General features: G+C 40.6%; 1 protein-coding gene across 8 annotated transcripts in view; it reads left to right on the forward strand.

Annotated features, from left to right (window-relative positions):
- Tnc (tenascin C) overlaps window positions 1–22,682 on the forward strand; it is a 93,835-nt gene that overhangs the window by 56,678 nt on the left and 14,475 nt on the right. For 3 of the 8 annotated variants that reach the window (XM_004662739.2, XM_045133401.1, XM_045133416.1), the window contains 7 exons: window positions 7,810–8,082; window positions 9,827–10,099; window positions 15,663–15,785; window positions 17,204–17,347; window positions 19,456–19,575; window positions 21,175–21,318; window positions 22,286–22,416. In XM_004662739.2, the coding sequence (XP_004662796.2) occupies window positions 7,810–8,082; window positions 9,827–10,099; window positions 15,663–15,785; window positions 17,204–17,347; window positions 19,456–19,575; window positions 21,175–21,318; window positions 22,286–22,416 (1,208 nt within the window). The remainder of the gene's footprint in view (window positions 1–7,809; window positions 8,083–9,826; window positions 10,100–15,662; window positions 15,786–17,203; window positions 17,348–19,455; window positions 19,576–21,174; window positions 21,319–22,285; window positions 22,417–22,682) is intronic. The other 5 variants (XM_045133421.1, XM_045133429.1, XM_045133433.1 and 2 more) reach the window with 2 other exon arrangements.

Here is a 22,682-nt window from a genome sequence, read left to right on the forward strand (position 1 = left end):
AACACCATTTCTAATGGGAAAGGTGCTGATTACCCCAGAACAGTGAATGGTGCATAGAAAAAAAAAAATCGTATGGTCTTATTCAAATAAGGAGCTTGGTTACAAAACAAGCGAAGTGTCCTCACTCTAAACTGTGTCTGTGATATTATACACTGTGACAGCTTCTTTCTGCCATGTAGTTTAAAAAAAAAAAAGTCATGTGTGACTTTAGAAAGGAGAGCTTTGTGCATTCAAAATAGCATTCTTAACACATTTCAGACCATACCTTCTCTTAACAGGTAATCACATATATCCCAAACTGGAATATACATACATACATAAATATATATGTATGTATGTATCTGAAAGAAAAATAGATATAGCTCACAAAATGGGGTATATTTTCTGGAGAATCTGAAAAAGGATTAATATTATAGCATCAAAATTATCTACCATCTAGGTCACCCATGGCTAAGGGAGAGTCTGTCCAAAATAATTCTACATGTAACTGTTATCTGGGTAGTTGGGGAGCCAATAAAACCTTTTTCCCAGCTCAGTTAGATTAAAGTATAGCAAAAATGAGGGGAGAAGATCATCCAACCATATATATTTGGCTCAAATTTGTTTTCAACAAAACCCAATTTCCTTTCCTAGAAGGTAGAGTCTAAAATGTTATGGATTTAGTCTTCTGTTTTGATTTTGAACTATAATGGTGACTTAAATTGGCAAGCTTCCATGTGTCTTCTTTTGTATTTAAAATATTTTTTTCATTTATTTGAGAGAAAGGAAGAGGCAGAGAGTGAGAGCAAGAGCAAAAGAGAGAGAGAGAATGGGCACACCAGGGCCACCAGCCACTGCAAACAAAGTCAAGATGCATGTACCACCTTTTGCATCTGGCTTACATGGGTACTGGGGAATCAAACCTGTGTTCTTAGGTTTCACAGTGCCTTAGCTGCTAAGCCATTTCTCCAGCCCCATGTCTATCTTCCTGCTATTGTAATTGAGCCTCTCCTTGATGAACTCACTGTCTCAAATACAGCCTGGAACAGTAATACCATCTTAAGGAAAGTTCAAAAGTCTGCCTTTGATAGCTCTCTTTAGAAGTTAATAATTCTGAAGAGCCCTTGGAGACCTTGGTATGCTCAGGCCATCCCACAGCTCTGCCATGTCCAAGCTCAGAGTTTCTCCGGTTACATCACGTACCTACACAGGCTGATTGGTGGGCAGTGCATGCAAACCCCAATGATTCACACAACCACACTTATTTCCCATTATGAATTCTTAAGTCACCATTGAACTTCTTCTGAACAGTATTGCAAAAATCATAATTCTACCTCCACTAGCTCTTCACAAGTTTATTAGAGCCATCCAATCAGAGGTTTAAACTCTAAAATAATCTTCACCCTAAATTAAGGAACTTCAGAGTCCATCTGTTCTTTCTTAAGTACCCATTTCCATCTGGAGTTATTATGTTTGTTTGTACTGAGTCAACATGACTTGCTTTGGTTGAATTTGTAAAGAAAGCATCCTTTCATCTAATCTTGGATGATCTTGCCTTGTAATGCCCATTATCATCTGCCTATGGTCTTTCTAATCAAAGTTCACCTGTGTCACCTTCAAAGAATGTGTGCATGCCATTTTTTGGTCAGAATGACCTACAGTCTTTTTCTGCCTACCAGGTTTTAAAATAACAGTCCCCCAGCATAGAAGAGACCTTAAATCACAAGATCTGCATGAGTAGACCTGGGAGTGGCATCTCATTCTTGAGATTTTCATTTGTCTTGATTTCTGACAAACCGTCTGCTCCTTTCTGACACTTGCTCTGTCAAGCATGTGTCATCTCCCACTAATGTCTGTTCCAAGCATCAGAACCTTTTCACCATCCATCATCTTGTCAGAATTGCAGTGTATGTGTTGAATATCAAGAGCATTAAGCCTTTAAACATGTCTAGTTTTTCATGGAAGCAAACAGCATTTCAAGGAATTGTTTCTAAGAGTGAGAAGAGGTGAGAGGAAACTTGCATGGAACACCGGCCGCATTGTAAGTGGCATTCTCCTGGGAATTTTCTTGTAGCTCACATTTCCAGCATGGTTGTATCTTCTGAGAGTTGAATGATGAAAGTAAAGCTAACCTCGGGAGCTTAGTTCTCTTTCTGCATGATGGATGAATTGGGAGCACTGGTCTTTGTATGGTAGCATGAGAAGAATCCCAGCATGCACACTTAATTCATTTTCTATGGCAAAATATAGCAAAACTTCATAGGCCCATTTGGGGGAATTTATTTTTGCTCAGCTGAAGAAATTTGCCAATGGTACAATTGAAAACAACATCATTAGCACCTCAAATTATTGCAGAAGAAAATCCATGTCTTTGCTTAAGTCTACATTTTGCTTCTGAGCCTGATCTTTTTTGTCCTTAGTAACTTTAGAGCATTAGGTTATACTTTAAAGTTAAATGCATCCAAATGGTTTCTTCTTAACCCAAAATATTAAAAATGAAGCAAAACAACTCCAAAGTCATTGGGAGAACTAGTCTACCTCTTCCCAGTCCTAACCTTACTAAGAATGTGTCAGTCCTCCAGGGCTATTGCCTCTCTCTTAAATGTGATCTGGTTTTTGCTTATTTTAGTACTAGTATTATTTCATAAAGGACCATTTAGGACAGCTCCATGTTCATCTCAGTTGAAACTAACTATGCTTTTTAGCTTACATTAAATGAATTGCTCTCACTAATTGTGTAGACTTCTAGGGACAAGAGAAGGTTAACCTCTATGTTTACATTTACAGAATTTAGGGTGAGGTATGGATTTTCCTATAATATATACATTTGGGTTTCCAAATATGATGGGGAAATTTCTCACATATGTATATTTTGCATGCAATCCAAATAGGTCAAAACAATACTAAATAAACTCCCAAGGACCATTTTCTAGAGCATACTCAGTGAAATGCCAGCCCCTTGAGATGTTCAGAGATATTCCACAGTGCTAGAATGAGCAAAATTACATTCATTTATCTATGGAACCAGCTCACTAAAATCTTTAAAAGGTAAAAATACTCTGTGAATCTTTATGATAAAATACGGTAGTCCGTGTTTATGATGCATAGTTCAACATGAAACTGTCTTTTCTTGGAACATCTAATAGGCCACTGGCCCATCATAGTCTTTGGAAAATATATCCACAATACCCTTACAAAAATCCTATCTACAGCTCTAATGGCTTATTCATTTTCCTGTATGTGTGATTAGAAAAGCTCACATTTATACTTTAAAAGGACATAAATCCATGCCTGCAGTGAAAGCAATATATTTCCAATCATTAAAATCAGTCCAGGTATAGATACTCCTTATTTCCTGTCTTTGCAAGTATTTGGCTGTGTACATGCATCTGTGTTTTATGGCAGTATTCTAAAGAAATGTACTGTTTCTTCTATCTTCTAGTAATGCTTCTCTCTTTCTTTTTCTCTGTCCATGTCCCTTCCCAGAACCAGAGCCACAGTTAGACATGAGAATCTTTAGCAATATTACTGCTGACAGCTTTGGCATGTCATGAACCACTCAATCTGGGGCTTTTTGCTAAGATTATTATCAAATGTGCGTGATACTCATTTGCTACATGAATCCCAGCAACTCACAGTCCCAGGAGATGCACAGCAAGCTTGAGAACATTGGACTTGACACTAGTGTGGCAAAGATCCCCTGGGCTGGTGATCCCAGCAGCCCCTTCCACTGTCTTTGTCATTACAGGCATTCAGAGGTTCTTACTTACCTGATAAAGATTCTGACAAAGGGAAAGGGGAAAAGGAGATCATTGGCATTCTGATGCAAAATTCAGCCCCAAACATATTCATTCTAAATGTAAAGGTCTTTATTTTTGTTTTTAGTTTACAGGTAATAGTTGAATATATTTGTGAGGTACAAACTGATGTGTACACATTGTAGAATGACTAAATTTAATTAGCCTGACAACCATCTCACTCACATTTTTGTGGTAAGAACATATAAAATTTCATGTTTCAGTGATCTAGAAATACCCAAGGACCCAAATCATTATAATTGACTGTGGTCATCGTACTATGCTCACTAACAGTTATTCTTCCTGTCTAACTGAACTTTGTACCTTTTGGCCAATACCCACCCCCCTCCCGCAGCCTCTGGTAACCAACATTCCACTCTATTTCTATGATGTTACTTCTTTAGATTCTTCAAATAAGTGAGATTGTGTAATGTCTGTCCTTCAGATTTAACTACATAATCACAAATTACAGAATTTCCTTTTTATATGCCTGCATAGTATTGTATGTGTACTGATAGCATTTTCTTTATCTATTCATCCACTTATGGACGTATGAGCTGCAATGCAACATCATTAAAATTAGCCAAAAGGGCTGGAGAGATGGCTTAGTGGTTAAGCACTTGCCTGTGAAGCCTAAGGACACAGTTCAAGGCTCAGTTCCCCAGGTCCCACATTAGCCAGATGCACAAGGGGGCACACGCGTCTGGAGTTCGTTTGCAGAGGCTGGAAGCCCTGGCGCGCCCATTCTCTCTCTCCCTCTATCTGTCTTTCTCTCTGTGTCTGTCGCTCTCAAATAAATAAATAAATAAAATTTAAAAAAATTAGCCAAAATATGAAAGACAAATGCCTAATCTAGGAGGTAGCTGACACTCCTGAGATGGAGAGGACCACCTCATCCACTTTCTGAAACTCTCCACAACTGTGTAAACCTTTCATGGATTTGGATGCCCAGTTGCATAGGATGTCGCACCCACAATTTGGAGATTCTGCCAATAGAATGAATTCTAATCTAGCAAAGACCTTAGAAAGGAACGTTGTCTATAAATTATACTCTATAAAATGGTTCATAAACTGTCCCATCTGCCCTGAAGGACCCAGAAATATTATAAACTGTCTTTTTCAAAACAGAAAAGGGGGCTTACTCTTGAAACTGTCAAATCAACAGATTGACAAAGCTTCAACCTAGGATGGCAGATAAATTCTAAGGTTAATTAAACTCTGCCCAGTTATTAAACTTGCCTTCTGCCTTTTGTAAAATCACATTAAGAAATTGTACTTGCCTGGTATGGTGGTACAAGCCTTTAATCCCAGCCCTCAGGAGGGAGAGGTAGGAGGATTGCCATGAGTTCAAGGCCACTGTGAGTCTACATAGTGAATTCCCCTGGGCTAGGGCAAGACTACCTCAAAAAAAAAAGAAAGAAAGAAAGAAAGAAAATTGTAGTTGTACTTTATTTCTATTCTGATATCATTCTATGTCAACAATAAAGGCTGTAAGTGATATCAAGGAAGCAAACCTCTAGCTTGGAATAAAAAAAAAAGAAAGAAAGAAAGAAAGAAGAAAGAAAACCTCAGAAAATGCTCTAGTCTCTTTCATTGCACTAATGGTAACTCACGGGCATGGATTTTCCATTTGTCTTTCACCAGAAGCAATTCCCTTCCAGGGTCTAAGCTGCTATAAGCAACATATGTTCATATTTACAATTAAACATTTATAATATCCTGGAAGAGTAAGGATTTTGAGATCCAGGCTTTCTCACATCTTAACTATATAACCTTGCTCCTAGAAAATTGTCTCAGGGATTTAGTTGGCAGAGTGGAATGTAACAGCTAGCATTCAGGAGATATTTTACAGATGGTATGACCTTCCTGCTATCTCCCAAAAACAGTATTAGAAAAAAAAATGATGTTCTTAAAAGTAACCATATAGCTCTGTGGTGGAGCTCTTACCTAGCTAGCATGCATGAGGTCTTAGATTTGGCCCTGGGCACTGCACATAATAACTAGAATAGCCTTGATAAAAGCAGTAGAACCCTTCAATTGTGGCTTCCATATTGTTAAAATATTGAGTATGTTTTTTTTCAATTATTTATTATTTATTTGAGAGAGAGAGAAAGAGGCAGATAGAGAATGTGTGCACCAGGACTTCTAGCCACTGCAAATGAACTCCAGACACATGCACCACTTTGTGCATCTGGCTTTACATGGGCCTGGGGAATCAAACCTGGGTCCATTGGCCTTGCTAGCAAGCACCTTAACCAGTAGGCCATTTCTTGAGCTCTGACTATGTTTTCATATAAGAATAGTTATTTTATGTTCAGCTATTAAATGTGAATTGAATTACTCATATCAGATTTCAAAGACAAGATACAGTTCTTTCTTAAAGAGGGTAGAAAAAGCAGGTGTGAGGAGAGTCTCACTGCCCCAGAGACGTAGATCCCTTCAGGCCTTCACTTGTCACCTCCTGCAGGACCTCCCACAGAGAGAAAGAAAGGGGAGCTGAGAGAGCTGCTTTCAGGAGGGAATCTTGCCTCCAGTTACAGCATTGTCTCTGCTAACCCAAGACTGCATCTTGACAGAAGCATATTTAAAAGAAAAGAATTACATTGGAGGGACTGGGGGAAAAAAAGCAAGCCTCTGACTAATTAGCCTGACAGTACTCATTGTCATTGGAATTCACTGCTTTGATGGTGTGGAGGTGGAAAGAGGCTAGCGATCAAAGAAAGGCGCCACTTATCTAAACAAAACCAGCAACAGGATTTGAGACCCTTGTCTTAGAGACCAAGATGATTGTTTGCACAGTATATGTGATTTCTTCTCTGCCTTTGATAAAGTTAGGGTTCTTGGGAAATCTTTACATGGAAAAAAACACCTCAAAATAAACATTGACTGTTTCAAAATAAGTACAGGAAGTTCAAGCCACAGCAAAATTTAAATTGCTGCAAGGCATGAGGGCATGAGCTTACTTATTCAGCCGCCAAATGCTTCTTTTTAAATATTTTCTTTATATCCCATAGATTTGACCATAGGCATTAGTGCAAGGTCACTTATCTCTTTGAAAGCTCCAGTTTAGCTGCAGTGCAAAAAAAGGTTTTACTAGATCCACTTTGTAGATCTGTGATCTTGGATAAGTGAGGATCTTTCTGTTTCCTTACATCTTATGGAGGCTGAGGAGCAGGTAGCAGTGCCTACATTACAGTATTGGATTGGAAAGTGACTATGAAGTCTCCTCACCCAGGAATTAGTGAAAAAAAAATATTAACCTAACATAAGCTCAGTCTTTGGGAATCCCAATATGTGAAGAGACCCCTTGGCAACTGAGCAATAAGGGTGTCTGGAACACAGATGTTCAGTAAATGAATGAGCAAAACATGATAGTAGAAGTTAATAAGGACATAGATATGTCTTTGTTTTCTAATTTTCTATTTATCCAGGAAAATAAATGGTAGAAAGGAATTGGCAAATCTTAAAATTCCTTACTGGTCCATAAACAAATGGCTCATTTTCACAGGTTAAAAAAAAAAATTCTTACTATCTCCTGTTATCTCAGCTAACCAAACTGTGTCATTAACTGGCCAAACTGAGTTGTTTCAAAAATGTGAATCAGAAGTGAGATACAAACATGAAATATCCCGAAGAGGATGTATATTTCCAGTAGCAAGAAGAAGCTGTTTTGTTTCAAAACCAGCAACGGTGAGAAGTAGATAAGATGGATAACCCAACAGGCATTCTATTTGTATCTAGAGAAGAGTTAGACTCAGTAATTCTATCACTTGTGACTTTGAGACTTTGGCTAAATCATCCAACTTTTTGGATTCAGTTTTCTTACCTGTACGTGGGGCATGGTGCTCTGTGGTCGTGTTAACTTCTCTGCATAATTCTGTTGGGCACCAAAGCCATTCGTACTCAATGTTCCTTTCCTGAGCGCATAGCTTGTGGAATGACTAGTTGGGTATCGGTGTCCTCGGCAACGTGTGCTGTTCTAGCAGAGTCAATGCTGCTAAACTAAGTCATTTTCACTCCTCCCTTCTTTCAGAGGCCTTGCCCTTTCTGGAAAACTTAACCATTTCCGACATTAATCCCTACGGGTTCACAGTTTCCTGGATGGCATCGGAGAATGCCTTTGACAGCTTTCTAGTCTCGGTGGTGGATTCTGGGAAGCTTCTGGACCCCCAGGAATTCACACTTTCAGGAACCCAGAGGAAGTTGGAGCTTAGAGGCCTCATAACTGGCATTGGCTATGAGGTCCTGGTCTCTGGCTTCGCCCAAGGGCATCAAACCAAGCCCTTGAGAGCTGAGACTATTACAGGTATTTCAATTCAAGTGAGCCATTCTCTTCTCTTCCTGGTCTCCTTTCATGTAGTCTGTCTACAGGGTCACGGTGATGTTAACATCTTTGTTCATACTCCCTACTTAATCTGTAGGCATGGCCTGTTATCTCATGTTATCTCCACACTTTCTCTTGTCTCATGTGTCTAATGAGTACTCCTCACTCTCCCTCCAAAATGAGAAGGTCGAAATGTTCCCTATTGGTATCCCAAGTCCTTTAGACCATGTCTTGTCTATAGCTCTTACAAGATTATTCCATTTTCCTTTGGCTACATTCATCCTAGCTGGTCCCCAGCTACATTTCAGCCTTCTCAACAGAAATATACCAATGAGTATATTTTGAAAAGATATTTAAAGCCTTTGTCATCCCAAAGTCCCAACTGTGATCTTAACCAATTTACCCAGTGGTCTTCTCATTGTAAAACTAAACTGAAACTCTTCAATACAGACTAAATTCATAATTTCCTCAAGACTAATAATTCTCACAGAAATATAACATTAACAGATTTAACAGTCAAAAACATGTGTTTCCCAAGGTCTTTCTAAAGATTGCAAGCTCCATAGACTATTAATGGGCCCCACTTTGGAGAAGGTGCATATTCTAATAAGTTTGGAAATAGGTTTTCAAAAATACTTTTTTTAATCTATTTAAGATAGAGAGAGAGAGAATAAGTGAAAGAGGCAGATAGAAAGACAGATAGAGGGAGGAAGAATGCGTGCACCAGGGCCTTCAGCCACTGCAAATAAACTCCAGACACATGCACCACCTTGTGCATCTGGCTTACATGGGTACTAGGGAATTGAATCCAAGTCCTTTGGCTTTGCAGGCAACTGCCTAAACCAATAAGCCATCTCTTCAACCCAAAACAGGCTTTTTAACCACAAAGATTTTCAGAATACCTTACTATATATCTTTCAAAAAGCAATATTTCCCAAACTCATGTAACAAAGAATACTACTTAAGAAAGAGGCTCAAACAGGAAAAGTTTATTTTGAGCACACTTTGGGAAACTCAGATGCAAATTTATCTTAACCTTGAGTTTTGTCTAGTTAAGGCCAATTATATGAACCCCTGAGTCCAAAGAACATCTCTCAAGAGGTTCCAATCCTCAGCTCAACATAGTAAACACTGATCTAATGGCTAAAATAGCAAACAAAGAAAGTCAAATAAGAAAGAAAGTTGGAGTAGAAGACTTCTGTAGTAGGTTAGCTCAAGAACAAAGCAAAAAGACCAGAACATTTAAAAATACATTTTGCTCAGGATCAAGGAAAGTATAATCAGAGAATCATCGTGGGCAGCTCTACATATCATTAATGATGGTTTATTTGTCTTTCCAAAAAGGAAAAAAAAGAAAAAGGTCTAACAGCAGATGGGCGCTCAGCCACTGGAAGACAGAGAGTGAATATATAAACATGTTATGGCTTTGAACTTGTTTAATAATACAGGGGAGGGGCCAATGCTGAGTCCAGATGTGGATTAATACAATTGCTTTTAGACAAAACTCACATGCCTGGCTTGTGTTGAATGTGTCAACTCCATCTCTTGCCCTCTCCTAGCCCTACTAGGACTTGTCAATGTGGAATGATTTCATTTTCCAGTATCTCAGGACACTTTTGTCTCTGAAAGCTGGACCGTCACTGTGCACTGATACCCCCATCACAACTGAGATTTCTGACTGCTAACTGATGTTCTCTCCACCTTCCACTCTTCTTTCTCCATCTAGAAGCTGAACCAGAAGTTGACAACCTTCTAGTTTCAGATGCCACCCCAGACGGTTTCCGTCTGTCCTGGACTGCTGATGAAGGGATGTTCGACAGTTTTGTTCTCAGAATCAGAGATACCAAAAAACAGTCTGAGCCACAGGAAATAACCCTTCCTTCCCCCACACGTACCAGGGATGTAACAGGCCTCAGAGAGGCCACTGAATATGAAATTGAACTCTATGGAATAAGCAATGGAAGGCGATCCCAGCCTGTCAGTGCTATAGCAACAACAGGTACTGTAAACAAATAGGAGAGAAGAAAGAAAAATTATAACTGGGGCACTTCTTCCTGCAGGGCTGGATAGTCATGAAAGCTTTGGATGCAGACAAGCTGGCATTCAGGTGCTGGCTCCTTCAATTATAGACTGTGTCACCCTAGACAGTATGACTAAGTCTTTACCTCTCCCGCCCCCCCCAAAAAAAAGGCAATGCAATGTCATTTCCCTCGTGGGGTTGTAAGGACTTGGTGAGGTAATTCATGGAAAGCCCATGGCAGCAGGCTTGGCATGTAGCAAGGTCTTGGCAAAGCAGATCTAGTCACAAGGTCTCCCATGCATCATCAACTTGGCAACTATTGCATTTTTTAAATTCCAGAGACTATTCTTCCTACCTGTTGTTTCATGCTATGGTATCCAAGGACACAATTCTTTGTTCTTTGGTCAAGTGTCTAAGCTGCACTAGGAAAGGAACACTATAGAAGTGGCACCTACTCTTATAGGAACAGATATTCATAAAATATTACATGAATACCATAATCAGCAAGTTCCACAATTATTAGCAAGGTTGAAGGAGGAAACTACCAGGCCAGCAGGACACTCTTCACAAAGCTCAAAAACTCAAGTAGATTCTTTCACACCTCTAAAAGACAGCTAGAGGTAAATGAGACCTTTTTACATATCATATGTGTCAAGTAAAAAAAAAGAGCGATTTGTCAATGGCATGCATATTTATGGTAAGAATATTAATGCCTATTTATAGGGAAAAGGAAAGGCCTACAGTGAATGGGTGAATTCTTTCGGGAAACTGAGGGAAGAATAGAAATTCCTCCATTAGATCAGCAATAAAGAAACACAGCTGCTTCACATGAACCCAGAGGAAAGACTCACAAGATCATAGGGCAAAGGAAGGCGACCTGAACGATGATAACAGAGGAACTTTACCTCTTCTGTTTGTACATCGAGAATCAGACCCAGCAGGGTTAGAGATGTAGCTCCCTACTAGAGTGCTTGCATAGCATGCATAAACCCAGGGTGACACCTCTAACACCACATAAAAGCAGACATTTGAATACAGCCTTGTCTACATGAGAGGCTCACGAAGGTGAAGTGACTTGTCTAAAGTCATAGAGCTAGAGTCATAGAGTAAAATCCAAACCATAAGGTCGTTTTGATAATGTTATTTGAGCAAGCAGACAAGATGACAAATAGCCAATAAAAACACATACTTGCTATCTCTGGTGGGCCTAAAAACCATCTCAACTCCCCACTCTTATGTCAAGACAGGTATTCTATTGTGTCATGGTGCAGTACCTAACAAGTTCCAAGAACCTACCCACAAAAACTGTAACTGGTACTTGTGGGCTTGGAGAAAATGCTAGACCTCAGGCAGTAACTTTGTGAGAGGAAAGCCCTGCTCCTCCTTCATAGAGCACCCAGCCCAGCTGTGGCTCTCCATCTCCTCCTCCCCATGTTTCTCTACACAATGGCTGCAGATCAGAGACACAGGCTGAGCTTGATGTTAGTTTATAAACACTGTTCTTCAGAGTTTACTTCTGATCACTTATTTTGTTTTGCTGATTTTTTTCTAGAAGCCCTACAGATATAAAGCAAAAAGAAAAAGAGAGAAAGAGAGAATGAATAAGCATGAGCTGATTTATTTTAAGAACAACAGAAAAGGCAAAGACCATCCTCTGAGAAATCCCTTTCTTAGATGCCCCTCTCTGGGCCCTTGGAGTTCATAACGAAAGAGAAATGAGTGTCACTGTGTAGATGCACAGGGGTACATATGCAAATGTGTGTGCCCACGTGTGCCTACACTCCTGTACTTCAGGACCCAGAGGTCAGAAGAGGTGAATCATGCACATCAAGCACATGCCTAGCTTCACCTCCATCATCAGGTGTAGAAAGATTCCTGTCATTTGCCCATTCTTTCTCATCTGTTCTCTCCCCCCTCACACCACTGTAAACCCTCCTCAGAAGCATGCTATCTCTCTTCTTTCTGACTTCTTATGTGACATTTCTCCCTTGGTACCAGATACCCGTGCTGGGTTCCTAAAACAGCAGGGAGATCAGTGCTGCCTAATGGTTAGCCAGCAATCTCTGGGCAGATTCTTGGAATCAACCTCTTAGCAGCTATGTGACCTTGGGTAAGTCCCCTTTCTGCTCTGTCTTAATTCCCTCATCTGGAAAATAGAATTCACTTCAAAGATCCGCATGAAGTTCAAACATGGTCATGAATGTTGAGTGCATAATATAATTTCCTTGACTATTGTAATAATCCCTATTGTTAAATTTTGTAATTCAATGCAAAAATTATTATTATTATTTTTTTTTTTGGTTTTTCGAGGTAGGGTCTCACTCTGCCTCAGGCTGGCAAAAATTATTTTAATAGACAAAAGTTTCAAAAGTTAAAAGGAATATAAAGTGAAGTGTCTATATAATTGTCCCTACATAGTGAATCTACTTAAAGACAATAAACATTACCATTTTCTTGTCCCTCCGTAAGTATACAAATAGACAAAACTCAGCATTAAATTCTTTGGATGCCATGTTTAATCTATGACCTATTCTCCCATACTTTGCTTGGTGTGTACATTTCTTATCAGTAGTCCTCATAATCCCATAATCCCATAGCCAATCTTTACTCAGCCACCCATGTTGATGGGCACCCAGATTGTTACTTGTGTTTCTCCTCCTTCAGTCTCTGTACTTGTAGCAGCTTCTCTTCCCTTGGGTGGTTAGTGCCCCTTAGAGAGGAGATTCTTTGTCCTCCCAGACTTTCAATACCAGCCAGCCTCTGAGCACCACCCTGAGAATCCCCAGAGATAGGTAAGCAATCCTCGAAGGTGGGTAATGTGACTGCTGTTTTTCCAGGTGCTCCTCTAGCCCATTATGGGATCTCAGAGTGAGGATCCTTTCTTTAATGATTCTTTAAACTGTCTCCATATCCCTCGATCCACATATATTCCCAGAACTCTCTTCAAGTCCCATCAAGAGGAAATCAGCACCCCTTCTCTCATCCTCAAGGGCATGCTCTTCTCTCAGCCTACCCACTGTTCCCAGCCACAAAGCCCCTTGATAACTCAGCTCCATTCCTAGTCAGATGAACTTGAATCCACAACACTGACTTGTAATGACCTTGGTCCTAGGGACCAGCTCAACACATCTGCAGAAACACCTACTTGACAAGCCTCCCTCCCATATGACACAAGATCTTCATGCTTGATACCTCCAACTTGGACTCATACCATCATCAGAAAGCATAAAGATGATAACCACCAAGTGAAAAACATGTGCTCTATGCCATACACAGCCAGACACTTCATTGCATGTACAAGTTACGGACAGAACCATCTTCAGCCCTACTTTACACATGTGAACATTAAGCCCCAAGGTTCTAAGGTATTGCAGGGAGCAAAACCTGGCTGGAACTCCAACCCAGGTTATTCCAACTCTAAAATCCATGCTCTTAAATCATGCTGCCTCCAGTAGCTATCCCCTTCATTTAGCATAAAACCTAATGCATATCAAGTATGCAATAAAAATCTGTAGAAATGGAAATAATTTTAAGTTATTGTCAACTGCCACGTAATGAAAAAACATTTTCTGTAGATTTTAAGAGGCAAAACTTTATGGAGAGAGCAGATAGAAGCCATTTTCAACCTCTTTGGGATATTTTAGTAATCTTATATATTCCTCCAAGGGAAGTTTTTCAAAACAAAACGAACTAAATCCCCTAGTAAATAAAGTGTAACTTGTTCTTCCTGACTTGTTAATAGATGAGACTTGCCTGTTCTTTGCACAGCTATATGCTGTAGAACTAGATACCTTGAGTCTTATTGTGGCAGAAAGTGACATGTTAAATAACAAATGGTCAATACTGAGAAGTCCTGTGATACAGAAGACCATGCACATTGCCCCCAGAATTCCACCCCTATTGTGACTTTGCTACAGGCTGGACGTGGTTGTCTTTTACAAAGCACATTCTCACTGACTATAAAACTGAAGAGGTATCCAATTCAATTCTTATGGCATTTAAGACAGTGTAGACAATATCACCACTTTGTCAATGAGCAAATGGGGGTCTCATCTAACTATATAACACAACTTCTAAAATGTGCCATAACCAGCAGGGTCTTCATTCAAAGCACACCTTGCAGTGAACTAGGTAGACCAAAGGAGACCTTCCAAGCCTAAATTTATATACCTCAATAGGGTCTCCTCTCAGCTAGTATCATCTAGCTATGTCCTAAGGGATACTTTACCATCCAGGGTGGTTTATTAAGTAAAGGATCACCTGGGAAGTAACCAGAGCAATCACATTTGATGGAATTGTGAATGCTATGCTAGAGGTTTTTATATCTATTATCTCTGCCAATCCCCAGAGCATTCCTGTGGGTACCACTTTCCCCACTGGAAGGATAGAACAACTAAAGCCAACAAAAGTGAAGAGACTTGCCCCAGGTTGCCCAGCCTTGCAGTGGTATTTGGACAGTTAAGATCTTGTGGTTTCCTGAGAACCTATGATAAAAAAAAAAAAAAAAAAAAAAAAAAAAAAAAAAAGCTTTCTATAGACAAGGCAAAATCCTAGGCAGCTACAGAGACTTGGGGATAGTTCCCAGGTCATGGAGAAAACTGGAGGAGGAGAAAGATATCTTAGAGGAGAGAAAAGAAATGCTTAGGAAAAGAAAAAGCTTTTGTCAATGTCCTATATTTCCAAACTTCTTGGTTAACGTGGGTTAAAGAGGGAAAGAGATGAGGAATCAAGGTCCCTGGAGCATGAAAATTGCTTCCTAAATTCTCTGCTTCACATGGTCATCTGAAATGGGTAGAATCCTAAGCCAAAAACCACACTGAGAGAGGCCAGTGGAAACATGGAGGAGAAATTAAGAGAGCAGAAATGCCCTCTAGGCCTGGGTTTCCATGGGTGGACACAAGATCCATTGGCACTTGTTTTGTGATAACCCCACCTTGTCTGCTGGCTTTGGAGTTCCTCACAGGTCTAGAAGTGGGTTGGTCATGATTAATTTCCAACTTAACATTATTTCCAGGATTCCAGGTTATACTTGACTCAGCTGAATGGTCCCATCATAAGAATTTTTGTTAGAAAAGGGAACCTTACATTAGCTTCCTATACAATGGACACAATCAAATCTTTACCTCACGGATTTGTATATGAGGACTGTGCCTTGTAAGATGCAAAGAACTGTGTACTTGTCAAGTCTTAACCTTAGTAAATAAAAAGAAACAGCAAATATAATAATGCTAAAAATAAAAACTAGAAGATGACATTTCAATCTTTGAAGCCGCTCTCCTTCATATCTTTGGAAGCCTGCTAAGGTGCTAACACCCCTTTTCAGTTAAAATCGATGACTATACAGCCTTCAATTACTCCTGTGCCCCATACCTGCAATGGCTTTTCTGTCTTGTCACAATATGACCATGGATCATACATTCTCCATCCCAAAGGCTGGGCTTACACAGCAACTCTAGGTACTAAGCTGTCCTAAATAAGGAACCCAGGAAAAGCCATTGATGGATAAAATAATTTATGTTTTCCTTGTGTTTCTCTTTGACAGCCATGGGCTCTCCAAAGGAAATCACATTCTCAGACATCACTGAAAATTCAGCCACCGTCAGCTGGATGGCTCCCACTGCTCAGGTGGAGAGTTTCCGGATTACTTATGTGCCGATGACAGGAGGTAAGTGACCTGGAGAGGGGAACTTGCAAGATGAGCATGAGAAGACTGCGTGTAATAATGAAAGAGACTCTGGTCACTCTCATCCCTCTTTCTGAGACCCTCTGGAGAGATTTGATTCATAAAGTTTTAGATGATCTTTGGAAGAAATACCTTGGGAAGAGTCATATTATTGAGACCCTTTCCAGCCTTGGAATTCTAGGATTATGTGAGAAATAGGTCCCTGGTGTTATCACAAGAGACTATACAAACCAGCCTTTTCTGGTTTGATCATACTCATCCAAAAATCCTAGCCTTGTGAAGTTTCCCTCTTGAGTGTCCAAAACTGCCTACCTGTAAGATACTCAGTAGCAGAGGCCAAAAAGTTAAAAAGGAGATACAAAGAGAAGAGAAAGGAAGGGGGGAGGGTATTTAATAGGTTAGTATTTTATATATATAAGTACAATGATTGAGATGGGGAGGTAATATGATGAAGAATGAAATTTCAAAGGGAAAAGTGCAGTGGGGGGAGGTATTACCATGGGATTTTTTTATAATTATGGAAAATGTTAATAAAAATTGTGAAAATAAAAAAATATTAAATAAATAAATAATAAACAGAAAAAAAATAAAAATATACTGGATGTGATTTCAAGGTTTGATTTTGTTCTTCGGGGTTATAAATAAAATAATAATGATGATAATAATAATAAATAATAAATACGTTTTATAAAACTGTTAAACAAAAAAAGAAAGTTGTAACTAAGCAGAATTCTGAGTTCTGATGCAGCACACACAGCTACAATGGAGACCTCAGTGGGGAAGACTTTCTGGCAGGTCATAAGCTCTGTTATTGGATATATGTGAACACAGAGTGGTCGGTAATAGGAATGCTAGGGTTTCTCCATGAGGAGTTTGACCAGCTGGTAAGTAAGCTCTGTGCCAGCAAGGAAATTCTAAGATATATAAATTATGGAGTCACTAATAAATATAAGAACACGAAGGTAACTATGGCCATCATTTTGTCATAAATGAAGTATCTGCTAGTAAGGGAGTCTGTATCATCCTTGGCTGTCACTGAGTTCAAAGTTCAGGTATACATTTTACAGCAAGCCTCACATAGGCTACATGGGGAAAAAAATAAAGAATACTACATGCAAGCTCTCTCCTGAAATGAAACTTGCCATTTTTAGTAAGCTGTGACTTCATGAATTTTTCCCTTTCCTGGCTTGGTTTTTGGCATCAGCACCAATGGAAAAAGAATTATGCAAAAAGTAAGGTCTTTTCCCTCATGCCAGAGGGTGGGAGAAGATGAGAAGAAGTCAAGCAAGGATTTGAATAAAGTCATAATTTCAATTCCAAATTGGACACACTCTTTTTGGGGGCCACTGTGAATAGGTCAACAAGGGTCCCCATCCCCATCTTGCCTTTCCTGTTTCCAGGTGCCCCCTCCATGGTGACAGTGGATGGTTCCAAGACCGAGACTCAGCTGGTGAAGCTCATCCCTGGGGTGGAGTACCACGTGAGCGTCATTGCCATGAAGGGCTTCGAGGAAAGTGACCCTGTCATGGGGTCACTCACCACAGGTATGTGGGGCTTTGGTTTAGCTGCTCAGCAAAACCACTTCATCCTTTCCCTTGGCATTGAGGCTCACGTATCAGCATTTTTTTCTAAAATTCTAATGGCATGTGAACAAGGGTTAGAGTACCCTAAGCTTCCTCTCTTTCTCAACCTAGCCTCTTATGAGCTGGGTTACGTCAGAGACATCCTGAACTTCAAGAGCCTCCGTTTTCTGAATAATTATGGGGAAAGAGTCCAAGTGTGGGAGTCATACTGAGCTGAGTTGAAATCCCAGTTCTTTCATTTGCTAGCTATATAAGCTGTTAGTTAAATTCTCTGAGGTCCCATTCCCTTCCCTGTAAAGTGGACGCAGTTCTGCTTCCCCTCTAGGGGTTCGTAAGGGTTTGTCAGTGTAAACACTTCTGCAATTTCACCTGCTACCTCCTCTCCACACTGCTGTCTGGAAAGATGATGAAGGCCCTCGTGCTTCACACAGACACTGGCAGCTATAAAGTAGCTTCTCTCTCTTCCCACAGCCCACATGCAAGGCACAGCAACCAAACCATTTACAATTTATCCCCACTGATATTCCCATTTGGCTGAGGAGGCACCCGAGACAGGGGAAATTAGAAAGTCACATAACTAGTCAATGTTAGAACCAAATTAAATGCAGGTCAATCAGACTGACACCCCTTTATCTTTCTAAATACAGGGCTCTTTTCCTATTAAAACCTGATTTTTACAGTGTACCATAAATGGGAGAAAATGAGTTATATTGACAGAGGATGAAGTGGAAAATTTCTCTTCAGACATCTATGCCTCTAAACAAGTTATCCTTTGAGATATGAGGAAATATCCAATCCTATTCACAAAGGGATTCAAAGCATGGGTCTCACAGGAAATTTTTAAAATACCCTCATTGTCCACATGAGTTGATAATATGAAATTAAAACATCTCATCTGATGCAGAGTCCTGTCCACCCCTCCATTCAGTCCTCTGTTTGCCTGAAGAAATCTTTCATTCATGATTCTCCACAGCCACTGCCACAAAAGCTGGGTGTGTTTCCTCCCGAGGCCCCATTGTCATCGCTGTTAAAGGAGGTTCTATACACACACAATAAAACAGGAAGGGACTTAAGTGGATGATGTGGGCTCCCAAGATTGCTTGATCTCATCCTGACTCTCAGGCCAGTCTCTGAAGCTCAGGTGTCCACCTGTAAAATGAGCTCATGGTGGCCACCCACATCTCCCTAGGCTGTTATGGGGGTAATTGGGTGGTGTGTGCATCTGCTTCTAAAGAAAGGGCTGCTGGATATAGAAAGTGGTCAGCTAAGAGACCACAGAGAAATGCCACTTGAATATCCTTCATAGGTGCAGGTTATTTGAAATCACACCTGTGATTCCAAATAACTTTTTTCATTTTTATTAGAAGGGTGTCTCACTATGTATATCAGGTTGGCCCTGAACTCACAGTTCTCTTGCCACATCCTCCCAAGTGCTAAATGAGAGGCCAACAACTTTCATAGCCATATTAATAAAAACTGAGCACCTCAGAGCACCTTCTAGCATGCTCTACATTTGGGGTCTAGTCAGTGTTTACTGTGGCCGCCTTCGGATAACTGAAGAAAGATCTCAGAAAAGACAGCGGCTTTCCCCCAAGGACTGACAAGAAAGACACCATTGTAGAACAGAATGTGAGGATAGAGGTCTCCAGATTATTACCTATAGACCCCCTAAATACAGATACATTTCCAAAGCCCAGGAAAGCTTCAGATAGTACTGACTACAAAAGCAAGGGTCTCTGTGCCTATAAGTTCCTTCCCTGGGAAAAGGGATATGAACCCCGGTGATAATCCTTGTCCTACATCCAGCACTATTTCACTGGCCCACCCAAAACATCATGAGACCTTACACTAATAAGGAAAAACCCAGCTGGTATTAGTATACCCATTTTACAGATGAGGAAATAGAGGCCCAACTTATCCCAGCCAACAAAGGAAGGAGTCATGACTGAAAGTCAGGTCAACCTGGCTACTGCTTGTTCCATACACCTGGCCTATCATCAGCAGGGCAGTTGTGCCCAGATATCTTTCTCCATTATGATCAGACCCTCTCCCACTATCTTTCATTGCAGCTCTGGATGGCCCATCTGGCCTGGTGACAGCCAATATCACAGACTCAGAAGCCTTGGCCATGTGGCAGCCAGCCATTGCCACTGTGGACAGTTATGTCATTTCTTACACTGGGGAGAAAGGTAAGGTCTTCTTGCTCTAGTCTCTCTTCACTCTGGTGAGTGTTTGTCTTGCTTTAAGCTTGTTTCCATTCTCCCTGCAACATGCCACATGTGGTGTAGGATGAAAAAACACACTGTTACATTGGAAAGGCCAGGAACATCCTTGTAAAGAAAATGCAAGTGAATCTTTTCACAGCAGTTTCCTAGACCATCCCTTCGATTCTTCTCTACCTTCTGTCTAGCCATTTGAGACCCTCTTTAGGAAGCAGCTCTCATCCATTATGAAGAAGGATCCAGGATCTAAAATCCTAGCCAGCATGTATCAGGAGATCCTATGGTGCCTGAGCTTCTCAGGGGCCACACAGAAGGCCAATTAAATCAAACTGAAGGTCATTTAAATTAATTTAATAGAAAAATTCTGATTTCATTTTTCTTGTTTTAGAAACCATCTATGCCAACTTAGCCAGTGAGTAAATGAAACTCTTGTTCAAAGCACCTATCAATCCTGGCCACCAGACAGTAAATGAAAGAGAGAGAGAGTCAAGAAAAAGACAGAAAGATAGAGCGCTTTTCAATGAACTCATCCATAAGTTTGTAATGAGCTACTCTAGAAGGAATTTTGCCATTACAGTTTCCAAGTATATATAAGGTTCATATTTTATGGCTCAGGATTGTCTTGCTTTCACTGATGAGACAATAACATAACCTCTGCCTTGAGGCCTCTGAAAATTTTAATTCAGCCTTGGCAAGGACCTGAGAAATTTCTTTGTGAGAACAGAGCAAAAGTAGGACTGGGGAGAAACCTAAGTTTACTGCTTTTATTGTGTTTATTCCCTGTGAGAGACCTCTTTGAGACAAGGACGATGACATTGCCTCCACTAAAACAAATGGGAACCATGGAAAGTGTAGTTTTAGAAATAAGAAAGGGTCTGGGCCAAAAGGGGGGCGGGGCTCACTATTGATGAGGTAAAGTGGCCAACTTGTCCTAACTAGCCATGGACTTTCCCAGTTTTAACATGTAAAGTTCCATACCTGGGGAACTTAACCCTTGATAAACTGAAATGATGTGGTTCTCAATGATTAGGAGGTAAGCATAATCACAGTCATATTAGGAAATAAAACCTATGCCTAAGGATACTGGAAAGGACAGAGAGGACCAATGCACGTAAGGCAGTGCCCACACTGAGTGCCTATGACCCTTCAGCCTTAAGAATTCAGCGACCTTTGACTTGACAGCATTTGGTCATTTCTGAGAGGGAGTATTTGTGACCAAAGAAAACAGAGGAAAGCAAGCCCTGTGGCTCAGGTATACCACCTTCAATTCTCCTCTAGCTCATTCCTTTGTTTCAGCCACAAAAGTTTTCTAGCCAGTAATCCATGTGTGAACATATCTTCTGACCCCCATCTTCCCTTCCTTCTGATCTGGTGCCTTGAAAAATCCAGCCTGTATATGATCCAGCCTTTGTACATGAAGGGAGTATTCAAGAAAAAGAAAGGGCGTGTGAGTCATCTCAGAACCCAAACCTGCTTTTGTGCAGGATCACTGAAAGGTTCGCGATAGGAGGGAGTATATGAACTCTGTGCCAAGAGGTAACCTCACTGTGTGTATTGCTTGTCTAGTGCCAGAAGTTACACGCACAGTGTCTGGGAACACCATGGAGTATGAGCTGGCTGACCTTGAGCCTGCCACCGAATACACACTGAGGATCTTTGCAGAGAAAGGGCCACAGAAGAGCTCCACCATCACCACCAAGTTCACCACAGGTACAAAGACATCCACACTGGAAGTCCTCATTTCTGAGACATCTACCCACAGCCTGCATCTTAAACTGCAACCCCTCGCCTGCTCTTCCTCTTGAAGTCAGGACCTTATAGTGTGATGTCATTAGCATGAGTTAAATTCACCAGTGCCCACTCCTTCAAGACCCATAGAAACATACCATTTCCTCTTGAACTGAAATGACCTGGTTCTCCCCATGAATGAGGAAAAGATTTTTGGAGGAGGGTTTTTGTTTTGTTTTGTTTTTTTTTTTTTAAGTGAAATAACAGTTCCACTGGCCCTAAACCTCGCATTTAATGAGCCATGTTCCAAATGGAGAAATATCTTTGAAGAGAAAAGTTTTTCAGGCAAGTTTTCCTAGATGTTCATTAGTTTTTTAATGCATTAAAATATTTTTAAAGTTTATTATTTTTTATATTTCAATTTATTTGAGAGAGAGAGAAAGTGGCAGAGAGAGAGACAGAAACAGAGAATGGCACACCAGGACCTCCAGCTGTTGCACATGAACTCCAGATGCAGGCACCACCTTGTGCATCTGGCTTACGTGGGTCCTGGGGAATCAAACCTGGGTCCTTTGTCTTGTAGGCAAGAGGCTTAATTGCTAAGCCATCTCTCCAAGCCCATTGAGGTTTTTTTTTTTTTTTTAAGTTACCAATTAGGGAAATAAATAACTGTCTTCACTGTCAGGGTGAGGCTTGGTATTAGCCCTTGCCTGTCCTCTTTGCAGTAAGAGAGTCAGCAATGTGTAGATTATGAATATCTAGCCCTTAGGATGTGATGAACCACAGAATTGATCTTTTGAGATCATGTGGTACAACCATTTCATCTGCAGCTCGGAAGGGTTATTGCCCAAGGTGGCCCCAGTTAGCTGTGACAGGATTTGAACCCACTCCTCTTCATACTCTCAGCCCTAGACTTGCTGTCTTACTTGACATGAATTGTCTTCTCCAGACCTTGATTCTCCAAGAGACTTGACAGCTACAGAGGTTCAGTCAGAAACAGCCCTTCTCACCTGGAGACCTCCCCGGGCATCCATCACCGGCTATCTCCTGGTCTATGAATCCGTGGATGGTACAGTTAAGGTATCTTGAAGTACAATAAGGCACTCTCAACTACCAAGCAAAGCATGATTATGATATTCAGAGTGAGGAAGAATTACCTGAAGCTCTTTCTCCACTCAGAGTAACTTAGTAGGGCTGGACGCAACTCCAGACCTTCTGAGTCATGCTCTCCAGTCTCACATTTTAACCAGACCCTGGTTCTGATAGGCAGCCAACATCAAGAGCCATGAGTTATAAAACTTGACATTTTAGGAGCTGAGCTCTTGGCCATCTAATGTTTTCTTGAG

The sequence above is a fragment of the Jaculus jaculus genome, chromosome 1, assembly GCF_020740685.1.
Source record: "Jaculus jaculus isolate mJacJac1 chromosome 1, mJacJac1.mat.Y.cur, whole genome shotgun sequence".
NCBI lineage: Eukaryota > Metazoa > Chordata > Mammalia > Rodentia > Dipodidae > Jaculus > Jaculus jaculus.